Raw genomic sequence first — 19443 nt, forward strand, 5'->3', positions numbered from 1 at the left:
CCATTTTTAAAGTCTTTATTGAAGTTGTTCCAACACTGCTTCTGTTTTGTTTGGTTTTTTAGCCCTGAGGCATGTGGAATCTTAGCTCCCTGACCAGGGATCTAACCTGTACCCCTTGCATTGGAAGCCAAAGTCTTAACCACTGGACCTCCAAGGAAGTCCCTTCTGGTCTGACTTAAACACTGGGCTCTTTCTTAACCAGTGTACTGTATTATCTCCTTGTCATGGTGGACAACAGATTTTTGAACCCTGAATTTTCTGTACTCGATACAATTTTTTTTTTTTTTTGGCTGCCTGGTTTGTGGGATCCTAGTACCCTGATCAGGGATCAAACCTGTGCCCCCTGCACTGGAAACATGGGATCTTAACCATTAGACCACCAGAGAAGGCCCTCGATATTTGTATAATAATGACAGCCCTCTCTTTTTGTGTGTGATTATGGGTAATTTCAGTTTTCCTTTTTTACCTGTCTGCGTTTGCTAACTTGTCTACAGTGGATGTGTTGTATGACTTGAGTAACGAGGAAAGTGAGTGTAGAAGATGGAATTAAAATGTGGAGAAAGAAGGGGATCCTAGAGGTCCCGACAGTCTGGCTCAGTCTGTATACTGTGCGCCCCGCGCCCCAGGTATTCTCGGCGTTTCCACAAGACTCTGCGGCGCTTGGTACCCGACTGCGATGTGCGTTTCCTCCTCTCCGAGAGCGGCAGTGGCAAGGGGGCCGCCATGGTGACTGCTGTGGCCTACCGCCTGGCTGAGCAGCACCGGCAGATAGAAGAAACCCTGGCCCACTTCAGCCTTACCAAGGAAATGCTGCTGGAGGTGAAAAAGAGGATGCGGGCTGAGATGGAATTGGGGCTGGGCAAGCAGACGCATGACAAGGCTGTGGTCAAGATGCTGCCCTCCTTCGTCCGGAGCATTCCTGATGGGACTGGTGAGGACCTGAGCTGGGGGCTCACACGTGCCTCCCGCTTCTCATCCCAGCGGCCGAGTCACTGCGGGGCTGCCGGGAGGTTGTCTTCTCCAGGGGATACATTGACACTGGGACGGGTGGCATGATTTTGAAACTCACTCAAACCTCTCAAAGATATCTCTTCTATTTTTATATAGACCATTTCTAAAGTGTCTATTGAATTTGTTACAGTGTTGCTTCTGTTTTCTGTTTTGTGTTTTTGACCATGAGGGATGTGGAATCTTAGCTCCCCAACCAGGAATTGAACTCACATCCCCTGCGTTAGAAAGTGAAGTGTTAGCCACTGGACCACCAGTGAAGTCCCTCTCTTCCATTTTTACCACCGACTTGCTTGCTGCATGTGAGACTTGAGGCAGCTGACCTCCCCTGGTCTGGACTCCCAGGCAGGTGCTGTCTTTAAAACCACAGCCCTGACTCTGAATTAGAAAGTATTGTTTAAAGAACAGAGCTGGGCGGATTCTGAAGCACTGAGATTGCTAGTAGGTCCTTTGTTAAACACAGTAAGGCAGAAGAAGGACACACCCAGCGCCTCCTTCCTAGGTGGAGAGTGTGAGAGGCCCGCAGAGGCCTGGGGAGTTTTACATCCAGGCACACTGGAGCTCAGCATCCAACCTGTACTGTGACCTTGCTGGTCCTGTTGGTTCATCCATGGGGCCTTTTGTCTTCTGGTGTGACTTGGAGACTGTGGTGGTCATGAGTTTGTGCCCACCTCTCTGAGCCTGGGCTGTATGCTGGGAAGAGACTTAACAGTTTCTCCCCTCTGTTTAATATGGGGTTTCCTCCCTTGAAAGTTTGAAGTCTTGGACTTACTGGCTGCCAGGAGGTGAAATTCACTCTTCTTGACCTTCTTGATGTTCTTGACTACAACAGAGAATGGTGACTTCTTGGCCCTGGATCTTGGAGGAACGAATTTCCGCGTCCTGCTGGTGAAAATCCGTAGTGGGAAAAAGAGATCGGTGGAAATGCACAATAAGATCTATGCCATTCCCATTGAAATCATGCAGGGCACTGGGGAGGAGGTAAGATAGTGTTTCTTTTCCCTCGCCAAGGCACGTGTGCGTCACATACGTGGCCAGTGGCATTGCTGGGCCCCAGAGCCTCCATGTAATACGTGCTGCAGTGCAGCTGGGTCCGTGCAGCCCAGAAGTGTCAGGTACATTCAGCCCGCCTGGGCTGAGGATGCTCAGGCCCCTCTGAAGATCCGAGGGAGGGCAGCTTGCTCTGCCTGTGTCATTGTGTGTGTGTGTGTGTCTGTGTGTCTGTGTGTGTGTGCGCGCACGCACTGAGGGTGTGAACCCAGAGGTGCATGAGTAATCCCTTCTTTTCTTCTAAAGCTGTTTGACCACATCGTTTCCTGCATCTCTGACTTCCTGGACTACATGGGCATCAAGGGCCCTAAAATGCCTCTGGGCTTCACATTTTCGTTTCCCTGCAAGCAGACGAGCTTAGATGCGGTGAGTCTCTTTCTTTCCAGGCCTCAGACATCGGGCAGCACTGACCCACTGTTGGCCAGTGTGGGTCAGCCCTTGAAGCCTCCTCCAGACTGTGTGTCACCCCTTGATTCTGGACAATTTAGCTGTCACAGAGGGTTGACCCAGCTCTTACGCCACACCCTCCAAAACATCTTCAGACTCTATTCTTCTTTTATCATTTACAGCATGTACCTCTTCTGGGAGGCCTTCTGGGCCTCCAGGCAAAAAGAATCTCACCCTCCTTAGTGTTCCCTGTTCTCATGTTGCCTGGTTGTAGCACTTTTTACCCAGTTTTTAGTGCTCTTCTGTGTCATTCTTTTCTTCAACGTCATTTGACCCTTGAGCCAAGGATTTGTATTCCCCACAGGCCCTAGCCCAATGTGCTAGCAGAAAAGACGCTTAATAAATGTTTATTCAGTAGATGGAATGACACAGGGTTCAAGGTCAGGGCTTGAGCACCTGCTGAGGACTGGGAACACTAGGCAGGCAGTTCCTGTCCTCAGGGAGCCCCCAGTCTAGTGGAGCCTCCCAGCCCTTAGACCAGCAGCTCCAGCGCCATGCTTAGGGGTCCTGGTGGGGCAGGGGGACAGTCCATGTGGAAGGAGCTGACTGTTCAGAGTCATGCAGGCAGGCCCCGTCCTGTTGTTGCGGGTGCCCGTGTTTTCCCAGGTAGGGGTATGGCCAGGGAGGAAGCCGTGGTGCTGGCATCGCATGACATAGGTCTTAGGCCAGGGTTTGCAGCGTATGACTGGCAGCAGTTGAGACGCTGGGTAGGGCCACCTGCCTCTGAAGCCAGTTAATCCAGTCACAGTGCTGACTCAGGGCTTTTTCCCTCTTAAAGGCTTTGAGATCTCAACAGGTGGATCCATGTAAACTTGTTTCTGGCAGTTTTTAAGGGTGGTTTTTTAAAGGTCTGGTGGTTTTTAAAAGCAGTTCACTTGTACCGTCATCATAGTGAGTACACAGCTAGCAAGCATATAAACTACAGTCCAATCAAGCCTAAAGTTGACTTTTAGGTAGTAACAGAGTTACTAAAAGTTTGCATTTCTCCACTTCTATTTTTGGCAAACTGTTCTTCAGGGGAACTAGTTGGTGACACCACGGGCAGCACCATTAACTTTCTATGCCCAGTTCAGTTCAGTCGCTCAGTCGTGTCCGACTCTTTGCGACCCCATGAATCGCAGCACGCCAGGCCTCCCTGTCCATCACCAACTCCCGGAGTTCACCCAGACTCACGTCCATCGAGTCCATGATGCCATCCAGCCATCTCATCCTCTGTTGTCCCCTTCTCCTCCTGCCCCCAATCCCTCCCAGCATCAGAGTCTTTTCCAATGAGTCACCTCTTCGCGTGAGGTAGCCAAAGTACTGGAGTTTCAGCTTTAGCATCATTCCTTCCAAAGAAATCCCAGGGCTGATCTCCTTTAGAGTCTCCATTTGTGAAGTGGCGCTTATAAACCAGACCACTGTGAGAACTGTGAGAAGGGGGCAGGCCTGGGAGGACTCTTCATATTCTACTCGTTGTGCCTCCGACGTTCCAGCGTCATCTCACTGTGCTGTCTTAGCAGGTGTTTACTCTGGAAGGAGGGAGTGGCATTTTGTGTTCTGCCTGGAAGGATTAATGACACGAGACTCTGCGGGGCCCTTCTTGTTGCAGGGTATCTTAATCACCTGGACCAAAGGTTTTAAGGCAACCGACTGCGTGGGGCACGACGTAGCAACCTTACTGAGGGAGGCGATAAAAAGGAGAGAGGTAACTATTAAAAGGATGTTTTAAAAAATCCTTACTACTTTTTTTCAGGTTATGTTTTGATTTTTTGGCTGCACCACACAGCATGTGGAATCTTATTTCCCCAAGCAGGAATCGAACCCTCGGCCCTTGCATTGTAAGCTCAGAGTCTTTTTTAGCATATGTGCTGCTGAAGCGAGCACTAAGCTCAGAGTCTTAACCACTGAACTGCTCCTTTCTTCAGATTATAAAAATTGTACTTGATTGGGAATTCTCTGGTGACCCAGTGGTTAGGACTCTACAGTTCCACTGCAGGGGGCACAGGTTTGATACCTGGTTGCAGAACTAAGATCCCACCAGTCACTCTGTACCACCAAAAAAAAAAAGGTTGTACTTGTTTGTTGTACAGAATTCAGTCGATACAGAAGTATGCGACAAGGGTACCAACATTCCCCCCACCCAATGGCAATAAAATATCAGAACAGTTTTGTGTTATTAAGGGATAGTTTAAGGAATGTAAAATCATGGCTCTCCTCTAGCTTGAAAAAGGGAAAATCAGCTCCTGACTGTGGGGCACAGCCTGGCACTGTTGCGGGGCACAGCTGCCGTCACAGCCCCCCTGCGACAGTGATGGAATCAGGTGAGAAAGAAGCACTCCGTCATCACAGCAGAACTTGGCACACACTCGGAGATGGCCCTGCCTCCTGACAGCACCCAGTCCAGAGCCAAACCCCACTTCTTGGCACCCTCCCTAAAACCACCAGCACAGGCTCAAATCCTAGACTTGTGCTTTCTAACACATTCTGAGTCACGCCATGGGATGTGTTTGCCTGTGTTGCAGCCAACCAGCCAGGAAGCCCAGCTTTATCTACTGTGGGTGCGTTTCTATGGGTATGGTCTTTGGCTGGAGGACGTTGACAAAATGTAAAATAAAAAATTAGCTCCTTAGTTAATGAGGGAATCAGTAAGAAGTTAAAGAAAAAAGTCCATTCAAGTCTCTCTGGTTCAGAAGAGCAGATAAATACACAGGCAGTTAGAAAAGCTGAAATGAATAGGCATGAAGAGGAGCCGGTTGTTCCTAGAAGAATATGCTAAACGACAGTTAATATTTCATTGAAAAGAAATCTGATGACTCATTTTGCCCATTTCACAAACTTTTAGTGTTCTTCCAATGTACTTTCCATGTGTATACGAATATACACACATTTTAAAAATGGGAGTCATTCCATATATACTATATTACAGCTGCTTGGGGTTTTTTTTTGTTTGTTTTGTTTTTTTCATTTAATAGGAAACCAGGAGTCTTTCATGTTACTACATAGAGGCCAACCTCACTCGCTTTCTTGGCTGCACAGGATTCCAGGGTTTGTCTGCGTTGGGCCTTCCATAGTCCCCTTTGATCTGCATTCCAGTTTCTCCTGGCTCTCCTGAGTTACGGAGAAAATACGCTTGTATGTGCCTTTGTGTACTTGCTTGTCTGGACAGATTCTGAGACATGGATTTGGTATTTCCGTCACGCCCTCTGAAGGCTATCATTTTTACCTGCCAAGACAAAGAGCTGCGTGGCCATGATTCCTTAGCTTTTCCCCATCCCACAGCGCCCTCTGGGCTGCCTCTCTAGTGCTCACTGCCATCTCGGAAGTGGGTAGAATGCATTCTTTCTTCTGAGTTCAGGCTTCAGATGCACCTTTAATAGCAGATGCTTAGTGAAGGAGCATCTCGTTACCTTTCACAGGCTGTTAAGGAAACAGTTTCAGATGACGCACCAGCGGCTTTCTGACTGGCACGCAGCAGAGTGAACCTGCAGACCTCAAGCCGGGCAGTGCGTGTCCTTCCCCTAAAGCTAAACTTGTCTTTTTCTTTCCAAAGGAATTTGACCTGGACGTGGTGGCTGTGGTCAATGACACGGTGGGCACCATGATGACCTGTGCTTATGAGGAGCCCAGCTGCGAGGTTGGACTCATTGTAGGTGGGTGTCCTGGAAGGTCTTTTTCCACGGCAGGGGAGGCTGGGTTTTCCTGTTTTGTGGAGCCCTGAGTCAGCGTCTTGGTGCTCGGTGGGAGACATCGTACATCTGTCGGTGCTGTCCCCTTTCACCTCCAGAGTTGCATTGTGGACTGAGGCTGCAGGGCTCTCCAGAGGTTTCCCCTCCTAAAACTTACCCCATGAGGCTGTGCACTGACCATGAGCAGACTGTCAGAAACTGAACTCTCCGGGAATGAGGCTCCTGGTGGCTCTCATGGCCCCAGTGGACAGGGTGGGAGGGCCTGGAGCTGACCTGCTCAGCAGGGCAACTCAGAGGGCTTGCATGAGGGACTTGGGCAGGTGTTGCAGGGCCAGGTCTGTGGCTGGGAAGGAAGCAGAGCCTACTCTTTTCCTGACTGCAGAGAAGGGCCAGAGGGCAGTCTGGATGCCATTTGGCCTTCAGCAGCAGTGGCCCACCAGCTGCTAAAGAGGGAGGCACGTTACTGAGCCAAAACCTGGGTCCGCTCACCCAGTAAAGCCAATCCGCCAACACTGGGATATGGTGAAGGAAAAACCACTTTTTTTTTGATAGAAAAAGAGGTTGTTTATTAGCATAGGATAAAAGTACAGCATTTATTGTAAGGCGCCATACAAGGAATCCAGGACAGTCAGTACTCAAAAAGTCTGAACTCCCCAGTTGGTTTCAGCGAAGCCGTTTTAACGGGCTTACCTGGTGGCTCAGACGGTAAAGAACCCACCTGCATTTCAGGAGACTGGGGTTTGATCCCTGGGTTGGGAAGATCCTCTGAAGGAGGACATGGCAACCCACTCCAGGATTCTTGCCTGGAGAATCCCATGGACAAAGGAGCCTGGTGGGCTAAAGTTCATGGGGTCCCTAAGAAGGCCACGTGAGGGAGGGAGTCCCAGAATGTGATCAGCTCGTGCACAGTTCTCTGACTGGTTGAGGTGAGGCAGCAGGGTGGTGTCACAGGGGTTAACATTATCAATCCTTAGGCTCCAGCAGGCCTGTGGGCTGTGTGCCCAAGGTCAGCAAGTAGCTAGTATCTTCCATTTGGTGGGGGTTTTGGCATCTGTAACACAACTCAGGGAATATTCTTCGGACGTATTATCTAGGCACTTCAGAGAGGAGCTAAAGCAGACAGTGTGGGAGAAGGGTCTGTCCAGGGAAGGCCCCATAGAGTCCTGCTTGGTTATAGGCAGAAAGATTATCTTTTGGCTTTTCAGGTTGTTCCTTTATAATCCAAGTAAGAGTCTGGGCCTTGAGAGCACAGAATTCCAGAAGCATCTTGATTTAGGTTGCAAGAAAACCATTTGTTTAACTGATCCTGCTCCTAGTCTCAGGAATGCTGAGAAAAGGCCCGGTTTCTTAGTCAACAGCTGCAGACATCCCTGGGCAGAGAGGGTTAGCACCTTGCTGTGTAGACCTGGGGGATTGGGAGAAGGCCCCAGAAGGCTGCCTTCCTGGTGCCAGGAAGACCTTTTCTTTTATTAATCCACTTTTGGCTTCAGTGGAGATTTCAAAGAAGAGGAGCAGCTCCAGGGGAAGATTGGTTGAGGCCTGACTTTGGGCGCTTTGTTTCTTTCTTTCTTTTGCAAAGCTTGCTTTCTCCTCCTGGTCCCTTCCCCTTTCTGCTTATGAATGGCCTTAGGTGTGAAATGCAAAGCTAGAGTGACTCAGCACTTTCTCTGCTTCCGGCCTGAGTCAGACCCACAGATGTAAGGGCAGGGGTGTGGGGGAGGTGTAGGAGGGGTTCTGCTGCCTTCAAACCACTCTTTGCCATCAATTGATCTCTGTGCAGAACTCCCCCAGCAAGAAGTATGGTTTGCATATTTTGGTTTTCTTTGTACCCCTTCCATTTCTGGGCCTCTTCTCTCAATTTTACCCTCTGGTTGAAAGGGAACTGAGAAAGCAAAAGTAATCCAGTCATGTTAATCCCAAACTGGGTTGGCCTCTTGGTGGGCATTGAGCCAAAAGACACAGCCAAACCAAAGATCAGAAGGAGAACACTGGGGATCTTTCCCAAAGCAGTGTCCCCTACAACAGAAGAATTGGGGAAGTTTTAAGCTAAGGGTACTTGCATATTCATGAAATACCTTGGGCTTGGGCAGAGGAGAATTCAGTATAGAGTTGGGGCAAAGGTTGACAGAATCCAGGCTTCATTTGATTTAAGTCACAAGGGTGAGAAAGGTCCAACATCACCATCCCTTCAGTCAGTTCAGTTGCTCAGTTGTGTCCAACTCTTTGCGACCCCTTGGACTGCAACACACCAGGTTTCCCTGCCCTTCATTATCTCTCTTGGAGGTTGCTCAAACCCATATCTATTGAGTCAGGGATGCCATCCAGCCATCTCATCCTTTGTCGTCCCCTTCTCCTCCTGCCTTCAATCTTTCCCAGCATCAGGATCTTTTCTAATGAGTCAGTTCTTTGCATCAGGTAGCCAAAGTACTGGAGCTTCAGCTTCAGCATCAGTCCCTCCAATGAATACCCAGGACTGATTTCCTTTAGGATTGACTGGTTTGATCTTCCTGCAGTCCCAGGGACTTTCAAGTCTTCTGCAACACTACAGTTCAAAAGCACTAATTCTTTGGCGCTCAGCCTTCTTTATGATCCAACTCTCACATCCATACATGATGATCTGGCAGTTGAGTGCCTGCAGGGGGTTTAAAGTCTGCAAAACAGCTCAGGAAAGTGCTTCAGGCTAATCTTTAACATGAAACAGAACTAGGAATCTTTACAACTGATTTATTTTTTTTGCTATTATTACTTCTCTTCCCTGATAATAGTCTGTTCTTTTGTCCCTTAAGATCATTATTACTGAGACCTGTTGCAGAGCAAGAATTGTGGCCAAACTTAGATCACAAAATGCATTAGGCCAACATGGCTTCATTAACGTTAAGAAAATCATGCCTGTTTGTCTTTCTCCGGGGACCCCCTACCCTATCTGCTTATAGTTATACAGTCAGAAGCATCTGCAAATTCTACTTAAGTTTCTTTAAAGGGCGTAAAACAACCTGAGCCCACTTGTCTAGTTTGTAGGGGTGTCTTTGTGTCCCTTAATGATGTTGAAAATCCATCTACCTCTGCATCCCACCCAGGATGGGTCCATGGTGCTCTAGGGCCTTGTGAATCTTGTTGTGGTCCATGGACCAGCAACATCAGCATCATCTGAGAGCGTATTAGAAATGCAGGGTCTTGGGACTCACCCTTCACCTCCTGAATCAGGAAATCCATCTTAACACCTCCTCAGGGGATTCAGGTATATAGAAAAATATCTATGTGAGGGACTCCTTGGTTGGTTGGTTGGTTGGTTGGTTTTTAAATTTCCCATCCATTCACTGAGACAAAGCCAACAACCACAAGTTTGATATCTGGCAATTAAAACTGTTATGAAAGTTTTAGAACACTTCCTCCCAACATCTGGACCTAAATCCTCCTGGATGAGAACAGCAAACAGTTTGGGTTCTAACCCTAATCCTTAAGGGACCACACTCTGAGTAGCCCTGTCCTGGGACATCAGGGATGGAAATCAGAGGCTCCTGACCCCCTGGAATCCATTTGTGAGACTATGTGTATACAGTGTATGGGTACACCTGGGGAGATGTCCCTTTTCTCAGGAGTGTGTATGTGCTAAGTTGATTCAGTTGTGTCTGACTCTTTGCCAAGCTCCTCTGTCCATGGGATTCTCCAGGCAAGAATACTGGAATGGGTTGCCATTTCCTCCTCCAGGAGATCTTCCTGACCCAGAGATCAAACCCCTATCTTTTACGTCTCCTGCAGTGACAGGAGGGTTCTTTACCACTAGTGCTACCAGTTCCCAGACCCCGGCCCCCTGCATTGGGAGCACAGAATCTTAGCCCCTGGACCACCAGGGAAGTTCCTTTCTCAGGAGAATCATCAGAATTTCAAAGAGATCTGTGATACCAAAATGGTGAGGAACCATTGCTTTAGAAATGCACCCTGGACATGCTCAGGACGCTGTCCTTTGGTGAACTAACCAGAGGCCTCATTGTAGAACACACAGGAGAGTTTATTCAGGCAGAGTCCATGACCAAGTGTGATAAGATATATGGATATATGTCGCTGGATAGTAGACAATACCTCCATGTATTAATAGTGATATATGCATGTGTGCTAAGTCGCTTCAGTTGTGTCCTACTCTTTGCGACCCCATGGACTGTTGCCTGCCAGGCTTCTCTGCCCAAGGAATTCTCCAGGCAAGAATATTGGAGTGGATTACCATGCCCTCCTCCAGGGGATCTTCCTGACTGATCTCCTGCTTTGGCAGGCAGGCTCTTTACCCCCTGGGAAGCCCAATTTTTATATATAGTGTGTGTGTGTATGTTTGTATCTGTGGCCAGTGTGTTGGGGGGGTGGGGGAAGAGAATTGGAGAAATACCGTTTCAATCTGAATGCTGCATAAACCTCCACCACTTTTAAGATGCATCCCTTTGCTCTAACACCGTCTTGTATTAAAGTAAGCATAGCCCTACTTGGTGGAGAAGGAAATGGCAACCCACTCTAGTACTCTTGCTAGAAAATCCCCTGGGCGGAGGAGCCTGATGGGGTGCCGTCTATGGGGTTGGACAGAGTAGGACACGACTGAAGCGACTTAGCAGCAGCAGCAGCAGCAGCCCTGCTTGGACAGGTGAACGTTTGAGACTCTTAGTATTGGTGCCTTGGTATAAAGTGAGTTAATCAAATGCTCTGGGCAGTTTTCACTCTAACTTTCCCATGATATTTTGAGATTTTTCTGGAAGACATTGGGAAAGTAAATGTTCATCTCAGAAGCGTGCCCCGGTGGAGCGCCAGGCCTAGTTGCAATCCCCCTCCCCACCAAGCATGGAGACATGGCCATTCATTCCCCACTTTATGTATTTCAGGGACTGGCAGCAATGCCTGCTACATGGAGGAAATGAAAAACGTCGAGACGCTAGAAGGAAACCAGGGACAAATGTGTATCAACATGGAGTGGGGGGCCTTTGGGGACAACGGGTGTCTGGATGATATCAGAACAATCTATGACAAACTGGTGGATGAGTTTTCTCTAAACTCTGGGAAGCAAAGGTAATTCCACCTGGTAGAGGAGATAGGACAGTGGTGGGCGGGTGGGGGGCGGGGGTGCAGGGTACGTGGCTGTGTTTCTGCCTGTGTTCGTCTATTTTTTGGCTGAGTCATGTAGCGTGTGGGAGCTTAGTTCTCTGACTAGGGATTGAACCTGGGCCCCCTGCAGTGAAAGCATGGAGTCCTAACCACTGGACTGCCGGGGAAGTCCCCTGCCTGTTACAGTGAAGGAAGTTTCTAGTGGGAGGGGGCTTTGCACAGAGCCTGGAGACTGTGGTCCCTCAGGTTAACTCCTGACCTTTTCTTTTGGCCCTAGAACAGAGAATTTAGGGGTGGCAGCTGCAGGTGGCACAGGATGGCCCAGGTTGATGTTCTGTCCAGGTGCCTCCTCTGGGTACAGGGTGGCAGTGGTCACACCAGTCCTCTCACTGACCATGTTTATTCTGGAACATTCAAGAGCAACTTGCTGTTGCTCTATGATTCCTCCCCATAGACTAATAGAAACCTCTTGGTCAGCAGGCTGCTCACTTGTTTAGTGGAAGCAGAACACCCTTGACTTGCAGTTGTTAATGGGCAAGGGAAGTTAGGATGTTGCCAGTGGGGGTGGGGATGGGAGTAGGGGGCTCCAGGTCAGGGGTGAGGCTGAGGCCTGCCGCCCTTTAGCCTTCCCACAGCAGACCTCTTGCAACACCTAGTGGCTATTTGGAGCTTTGCAGCCTGGGTTTCAGGGACCCTCCCCAAGGTGGCAGTGTTCCCCCTTCCCAGCAAAGAGACAAATGATCTCTTGTTTCAGGCTCCCAGGGATCAGGCCATCCTCTGCCACAGCCAAGATAGGGTGGTCTAAGTCACGTCCCCAGAAGCAGAACGAAGAGCTGGGGTAGTACCTCTCAAACATAAGTGATTCTCCAGCTAACCTCAAGATTTACATCTTTTCCAAATACCACCTAGGCTGCATGTTTTTCTTTAAATCAGCTTGTATTCTTGAGTTTAATAAGGGAGGAAAAACCAGTATTACCATAAAATGGATATAGTGAAGAAGAGCGTTATTTCTGTCTTACCTACTGTGCCCACCAAATGCTCTACAGGAAGACCCTCTTTGTTAAAAGGGAGATCTGTAGGGGTTGGAAGGGGATAGAGCCATATCAGCACCAAACTGTTCCGCACCAAGGAGATGTCTCCTTGATGGAATGAGAAAGACTAGGTGAGAATTGAGGATAATTGTGCTATTTCTTGTTTGTGTTTTTTTTTTTTTTCCCTGTGGAGCACCCCAGATCTTCTGGAGTATACAGATTCCAGGGGAGTCTTCCCAGCTTAGGGACCCTGAGATATGGGGTGTGTGCACAGAAGCAGTTAAATCCCTTGTCATTTCTTGAGGCCCTTGAGCATGGAGAGGGCAGGAATTAAAAGCCCCAAAAACAAGTGGCCCCCAGGGGTGCGGTGGCTGCCTGGGTCCTCCAGCCCGTGTGGCTTTGTCACTCTGTGGGTGCTTGACCAGCACCCTGGGTTGTGGCAAAACCTTTCAAAAATCGAGTGGAAACACTCTCCGTGTTGTCCTATCCCTTTAAGCCACTTGAGAGCTCTCCAGTTAGCTATTGAGCGCTTCAGAGAGCAGCACTGTGTTGTGCTAGGCCCTGGGACACAAAACTGAGCAAGGTACTCACACTCTGTCCCCTCGAGGCTTTCACTGCAGGGATGCCGAGAGGCGGAGGACCCGCGTGTGTTGGGAAGAATGGAGGGTGTCTGGAAGCTGAGACAGGCAGGTGAACTGTGGGGAGGATAGACCCCTTGGAGCGGTGATGGTTGAACTGAGAGCTAGGAGCTTGAGTGGGATTTCACCAGGCAGAGGCAGGGAGTCGGGTGAGGAAGAGGATGATCCAGCAATGAAGCAGTGCTGGTGGTAGGTATCCTGGGAGGGTTGGGGATTCCTCAGTCCTTCCTGGTCTTGCACTTTGCCTCTGCCAGGGAGCACAGGGCTGGGTGCGCGGGGTGGTGATGCCCGTGAGGCACAGGAAGGCACCCATGGTTACTGCGAGACCAGAGGCCTCCTAGAGATGCCCAGCCTCCCTCCTCTCGTTCCAGGTATGAGAAGATGATCAGCGGTATGTACCTGGGTGAGATTGTCCGCAACATCTTGATCGACTTCGCCAAGAGGGGCTTCCTCTTCCGGGGGCAGATCTCTGAGCCGCTGAAGACCCGGGGCCTCTTTCAGACCAAGTATCTCTCTCAGATCGAGAGGTGAGCGGGCAGGGCCTTCAAGTCACAGGTGGACCTGGCCAGGGGGCCGTGGTAGGGGTGGTAGGCAATCTAGGGGACATCTTGGCCGTTTGTGAGGGTTTTCTTCTTTTCTGGAGTAGTATACCCTGAGTAGTTGCATGTTGAAGTTCCATAATTTTACTGTAAATCATTCCCTTTTATTCATTCTGTATGTTAGGGCGTTATATTGATTTGTTTGAAATCGTCCTGTGTGTAAGTAGGTTACATTTCAAGATAGGAAAGGTGCATTGCAGATATTTGAATTGAAGGAGCACTGAGTCCAAAAGAGCCAGGTGCCATTGGTCTGACCTCACCCTCTTCTCCTCTGAAAGGCAGCTTGGGATGCAGGGCTCACCACCCACAGTGTCCCAGCAAGCCGCTTCTGTCTTCCTCCTGTTTTTCTCACCTGGAGTGAACGTTTCATCTCCAGCATTGCCATCTTGCACAGTGAACTGTGGGAGAAAGTAGGAAAGTGCTCTGCAAAGCGCTTGTGCAGAAGCCTCCTGCATTTTAGCATGGTCATGACAGCGGCACTGGGCCAGGGCCTGCTCCTCACTGTCCCCCAAGCCTGGGTCTATAACCTGCAGGGGAAACTCATTGCCCACCAGAACCCACGCAGTAAAGTGCTTGCTGCTGTAGACAGCAGCCCCGAGGCCCCGACCCTGGAGGCACCCAGAGTGGTGGCATTTCACAGCCTCAGGGGAGGGAGGGGCCGTGATAGGGAACCAAGTTTCCCACCTCCCTCTTCATTCTCAGTTCACCCATGAGCCAAGTGTGGAAAATAGCAGCCAGAAAAGGAGAAGAAAGTAGCAGTGAATATTTCTTGTTAGTACTTTTTTATCACCGTGAAGTGAAAGTCGCTCGGTCGAGTCTGACTCTTTGTGACCCCATGGACTTCTTGACAACCTCCATGGCATTCTCCAGGCCAGAATACTGGAGTGGGTAGCTGTTCCCTTCTCCAGGGGATCTTCCCAACCCAGGGATCAAACCCAGGTCTCCTGCATTGCTGGCAGATTCTTTACCAGCCAAGCCACAGGGGAAGCCCTTTTTATTGTGGTAGATACACATAGTGTTAACTTTATCATTGTGACCATCTTGGAAGTGGACAGTTCAGCGGCATTAAATACCTTCACTTTGTTGTCTGACCATCTGCACCATCCATCTCCAGAACTTTTTCATCTTCCCAAACTGAAATTCATACCCACTAAATACTAACTCTCATATCCCCCTCCCCCCAGCCCCTGGCAACCACTGCTCTGCCTTCTGTCTATGACTTTGACTCTAGTGACTTCATGTAAGTGGAATCATACAGCATTTGTCCTTTCACACCTGGCTTACTGCACTTAGCATAGTATCTTTAAGGTTCGTCCAAGTTGTAGCATGTGTCAGAATCTTTTTTTAAGGCCAAATATGAATAATTCCTTGTATTGTATACACCACATTGTGCTTATCCATTCATCCATCCATGGACACTTGGGTTGCTTCCACTTTTTGGCTGTTGTGCATAATGCTGCTATGAACATGAGTGTGCAAACACATGATCACATCCCGGCTTTCGATTCTTTTGGGTGTATACTCAGAAGTAGAATTGATGGATCACATAATTATTTATTTACTTGGAGGAACTGCTATACTCTTCCACAGTGGCTGTACCATTTTACATCCCACCAACAGTATATACAAGGGCTCCAACTTTATATCCTTGTCAACAATATTTTATTTTCTGTTTTTATTTCTTTTAATAAGAGCCATCCTGATGGGTGTGAAGTGCTGGGGAAAGTCTTTTCATGTGTCATATCAAAGGGAGAAATAATAAAGAGAAAATTGCAAATTTTAGCTGCATGGTTTCTGTAAGTTAAAAACAATATCAATCCTCAAGCTTAAAAGACAAAACAGCAAACCGAAGAAAACATCTGCATTCTATATGACAAGATACAGAGCATGGCACGGTGGGCGAGAGCTTCGGTAGTTCTGGCCCTGAGACCTGCTCTACGTCACTGGCTGTGAGCTCTGCCTCAACTGCCACATCTTTAAAATGGGAACAGTCAAATGTGGATCAGTTGGCTGTTAGGAAGAGGAATGAAGTGATGTGTGTAAACACCTGTCACATAGTAGGTCCTCAAAGAAGGCTCACCGCTCTTGTCACTGTTGTTGTCATCGTCATTGTTTCATGGTCAACTCTTTCAATTTCATGAGGAGACAAATATCCCAGGAGACCAAGAGTCAGCTTTCAGAAAGGCACTTGCCTTCTGGGTCAAAAGCTCTTCGACCCAGAAATGTATCCTAAAGGTAAAATCTGAGTTGCACACAAAGACTTCTAAACAGGAATGTCATCAGAGTGTTACTTTTTGGTAGCAAAAAATTTCAAGTTAAATTTCTCTAAATAAATTATGGTCATTCCCAGAATGGAATACTATGGCAGCCTTTTTCAGTCCCGGTCTTGGATAAGGAGGTAGGAACTCCCTCAGATAAATGAAGTAAGAAAAAAGCAAGAAAGAAAACCATATATAAAGGGCAAGTCCACAATATTATTAATCAACTATGTGAAAGTCAAAGCCACCCAGTCATGTCTGACCCTTTGAGACCCCATGGACTGTCCAGTCCATGGAATTCTCCAGGCCAGAATGCTGGAGTGGGTAGCCTTTCCCTACACCAGGGGATCTTCCCAATCCAGGGATTGAACCCAGGTTTCCTGCATTGCAGGTGGATTCTTTACCAGCTGAGCCAGAAGGGAAGCCAATTAATCAACTATACTCCAGTATAAAATAAAAATTTAAACATAAATAAATGACAAGCCTATTTACATACAGAACAAACACAGTTTAATGATATTCAAGAAAACTAGATTGGAAGGTAATATATTTAAACCTTAATAGTGTTTTCCCCAGTGTTGGGGTTGTAGAGGTTTAATTTTCCAATTTTAATTTTTCTAGAGTTGCCAGTTTTTCTACAACTTAACTTGTAATACTTGGAGGGTCATTTTTAAAATATATATTATTTTGAAGGGAAGAGAAAACCCCATGACCCTTTTCACGGATAAGCTTGGTGATTTGGGGATGGCCCCTGCTGCTCTCCAGCGGGTTCCCTTTCATCCGGCCTCCTGACTTTTGCCCCCACAGCGACCGATTAGCGCTACTGCAGGTCCGGGCCATCCTCCAGCAGCTGGGTCTGAACAGCACATGCGACGACAGTATCCTCGTGAAGACCGTGTGTGGGGTGGTGTCCAAGAGGGCGGCGCAGCTGTGTGGCGCAGGCATGGCTGCTGTGGTGGATAAGATCCGCGAAAACAGGGGGCTGGACCGCCTCAACGTGACTGTGGGCGTGGACGGCACGCTCTACAAACTTCATCCGCAGTGAGTGGGGCTTCCATTGTGGGTGGGCGCGTGGGCGAGGCCCCTTTTGGTTCCGGGACATCAGGATGTGATTTCCCGCCCCCCAGGAAAATTCCTCACCAGGAACACAGCCGGCCTGCAGGCTGTGCGGTCGGGGCGGGGCTTGTTTGGCACGAGGAACGGGGCGCAGGGCGGAGAAGTGGCTTCGCATGTAGCTGGCTCCATCCCCAGCTGTTTCTTCACCGTTGTGAAGCAGGGTGGGCGCGGGCTTACCCATCAGCCGGTGGAGAAGCTGCTTTTTAGAAGCCGGGAGAAGGGAGTGAAGGAAAGGGAGAGGCCCCACTGTCTTGTTCATCTGCTACATGCGACAAAAGCCTTGGAAGGCAGGAGCAATCGTGGCCCTGGGCTTGGAGCACGGAGGCGGGCAGGATCCTTTAGGCCCGGTGTCCCACATCCCATGCTGGAAGAGAAGGGGTGGGCCCATCTGCTCTTTGACCCGCCTTATGTCTCAAAGCTGGCCTCTTACTTATGGAGTGACCGTATTATTGTCGAAACAGAGGTACTTTGGCCAGTCGAGAGAGGGCTACTAATAATTACACTGGGACCGTTCCCAAGTAAACCAGCCATAATGTCACCCTACTTTAAAGCAGGCATACCCGACTCAGCCTGGATGGTGCCTGCTTACCTCACGGCCGTGGCTTGGGATGGAACAGGCTGTCTGGCTCCATCCCCAGCTGTTTCTTCACCGTTGTCACTGTACTCCTTGTCACTGTGTTTAGAGCTAGTCTTTGGAGCCCAGCGTGGACAGGCTTGGATTTAATCCTGACAGCACCCTTTAGAAGCTGTGCTCAATTGCTTCATCTCTGTCAAGTCTCCTCTTTGCGGGATAATAACCATTGGCAGACTGGACATTACATATATCAAGTGTGGGACACCTAGGAGATACTCAGCAGAGGGCAAGCAGTATTACCTCTAGGAGCCCCGCTGCCCTGAGCATTCTCAGCCTGGCCCTATCTCATTTGCAGTCCAAAATGCAAGAACCCAGAGTCGCTTCTCATTTAGAGATTATGCTTCACTTGGGGGTGGAAAGGAAGGCTCCCTCTCAGCTTCAGGTGCTGATGGGCTGGGGTCTCAGAGGGCTGCAAGCTAGGGATGGGTGGTGATTGTTTCCATGAAGCCTGCTGAGCTGAACAGCTGACCGGGCCTGGCACGCCTCAGTGGTCCACGCCCAGGTCTCGACACCCCCTTCTTGGATTTCGGTCCTCTCAGATCCTCAGGCTCTGAGGACGGGAGCTGTCTGGGTGTGTTACTCATGCCATTGCCCTCAGAAGCTGTCCAGAGGAGCTCATTTTGGATTCTCCGTCGTGCCTCCCTGCTGCAAATTGTAATTAGGTTGGCAGTAAACCTGCTTTCCTCCCAGCCATTCTCAATAAGTCTCCGCTGCTTCAGAGCAGCCCCACCCCTCTCACTTCCCTCCTTCCCTTTGGCTGCCTCAGCATCTTCAGGCGGGTCCCGCATCTCTCCTGTTCCCCTACCAACCCATCTCTTTCGTCCTTTTCAGCTTCTCCAGAATCATGCACCAAACCGTGAAGGAACTGTCACCAAAGTGTAACGTGTCCTTCCTCTTATCCGAAGACGGCAGTGGCAAGGGAGCCGCCCTCATCACAGCAGTGGGCGTTCGGCTCCGGCAAGAAATGAGCAGCTAGGAGCCCTGACCCCCAGCCTGCTGCCCTTCCAGCACTTCTCTCTTCAAGCAGCGACCCCTTATTTTGCCCAGCGAGCTGTGCTGGGAGACGCCGGCGCCAGAACCCGCCTGCACCACCGCAGGGAGGAAACCAGAAGCCCACTAACGGCGCGTAACGTAGGGTACAAAATAGAGTGTGTGCTGTTGATAATCTCCCTGCCCTCCAGGTCCCTCCTCACCTGCCTACCACTCTGCATGATTTGATTTCAACCCGGTCGTATGTTCCCCACGTGTGAAGTTTAGTGGCGTCCGTTTCTAATTTATGCATTCGTCCAACCGTTATTTATTGGCCCAAGATGAAAAGTCACACCATCTGACAGGCCTTAAGGGCCTCCGCTGCCCGTCCCTGGGGACCCATCCCCCACGTGCAATGTATTATCACCAGCAGACACTGCCGGGACTTCTCCTCCCATGGGTGCAGTGGCCGCCGCTTCCTCCCGGCGCCGCACCCACTGCTGTCTGGTGTCCCATCTGGGCATGGCAATGCCACTGAATTATGTGTCCGTGGAACTGGTCATAGCCACATTGTGACAGTCTTGCTTTCTGTCTGTCTTGGGGAGGGGAGGTGGGCAGTCCTGCAGGAAAGTGTCTTGTCTCCATTTGGGTAAAAGGAACCAATCAAGAAACAGTACGCTCATTGGAATTACCCATCGCTTTTGTGAGCCATGTTGTATGACCTAGTAAACTTTGTACCAATTCAAAGACCCGAGTGATGCTTAATGACTGGGGAGTGGGGAGGATATTGGGGGATGTGGCAAAAACCAAACCCTGGGGGGTTTTGTGGCCTTCTGGGTCGGGGGGCAGAGTTTGAACTGAAGGCTGTGTTCTTCAGCCTGCAGCCTTCTTTTGGCTCAAGGACTTCTGTGCTCTCCCCGTGTCTTCTGGCACCTGCCCTCCA

General features: G+C 49.4%; 1 protein-coding gene across 2 annotated transcripts in view; it reads left to right on the forward strand.

Annotated features, from left to right (window-relative positions):
• The window catches only part of HK1 (hexokinase 1), a 75851-nt gene extending 56604 nt beyond the window's left edge, over positions 1 to 19247 (forward strand). For both annotated transcript variants that reach the window (XM_069571956.1, XM_069571955.1), the window contains exons 10-18: positions 627 to 931; positions 1841 to 1989; positions 2305 to 2424; positions 4097 to 4192; positions 6038 to 6137; positions 11036 to 11219; positions 13296 to 13451; positions 16589 to 16822; positions 18363 to 19247. In XM_069571956.1, coding sequence (XP_069428057.1) covers positions 627 to 931; positions 1841 to 1989; positions 2305 to 2424; positions 4097 to 4192; positions 6038 to 6137; positions 11036 to 11219; positions 13296 to 13451; positions 16589 to 16822; positions 18363 to 18507 — 1489 coding nt within the window. In that variant the 3' untranslated portion in view covers positions 18508 to 19247. The remainder of the gene's footprint in view (positions 1 to 626; positions 932 to 1840; positions 1990 to 2304; positions 2425 to 4096; positions 4193 to 6037; positions 6138 to 11035; positions 11220 to 13295; positions 13452 to 16588; positions 16823 to 18362) is intronic.
• Positions 19248 to 19443: the final 196 nt, after the last annotated feature.

The sequence above is a fragment of the Ovis canadensis genome, chromosome 25 (assembly GCF_042477335.2).
Source record: "Ovis canadensis isolate MfBH-ARS-UI-01 breed Bighorn chromosome 25, ARS-UI_OviCan_v2, whole genome shotgun sequence".
Taxonomy (NCBI): Eukaryota; Metazoa; Chordata; class Mammalia; order Artiodactyla; family Bovidae; genus Ovis; species Ovis canadensis.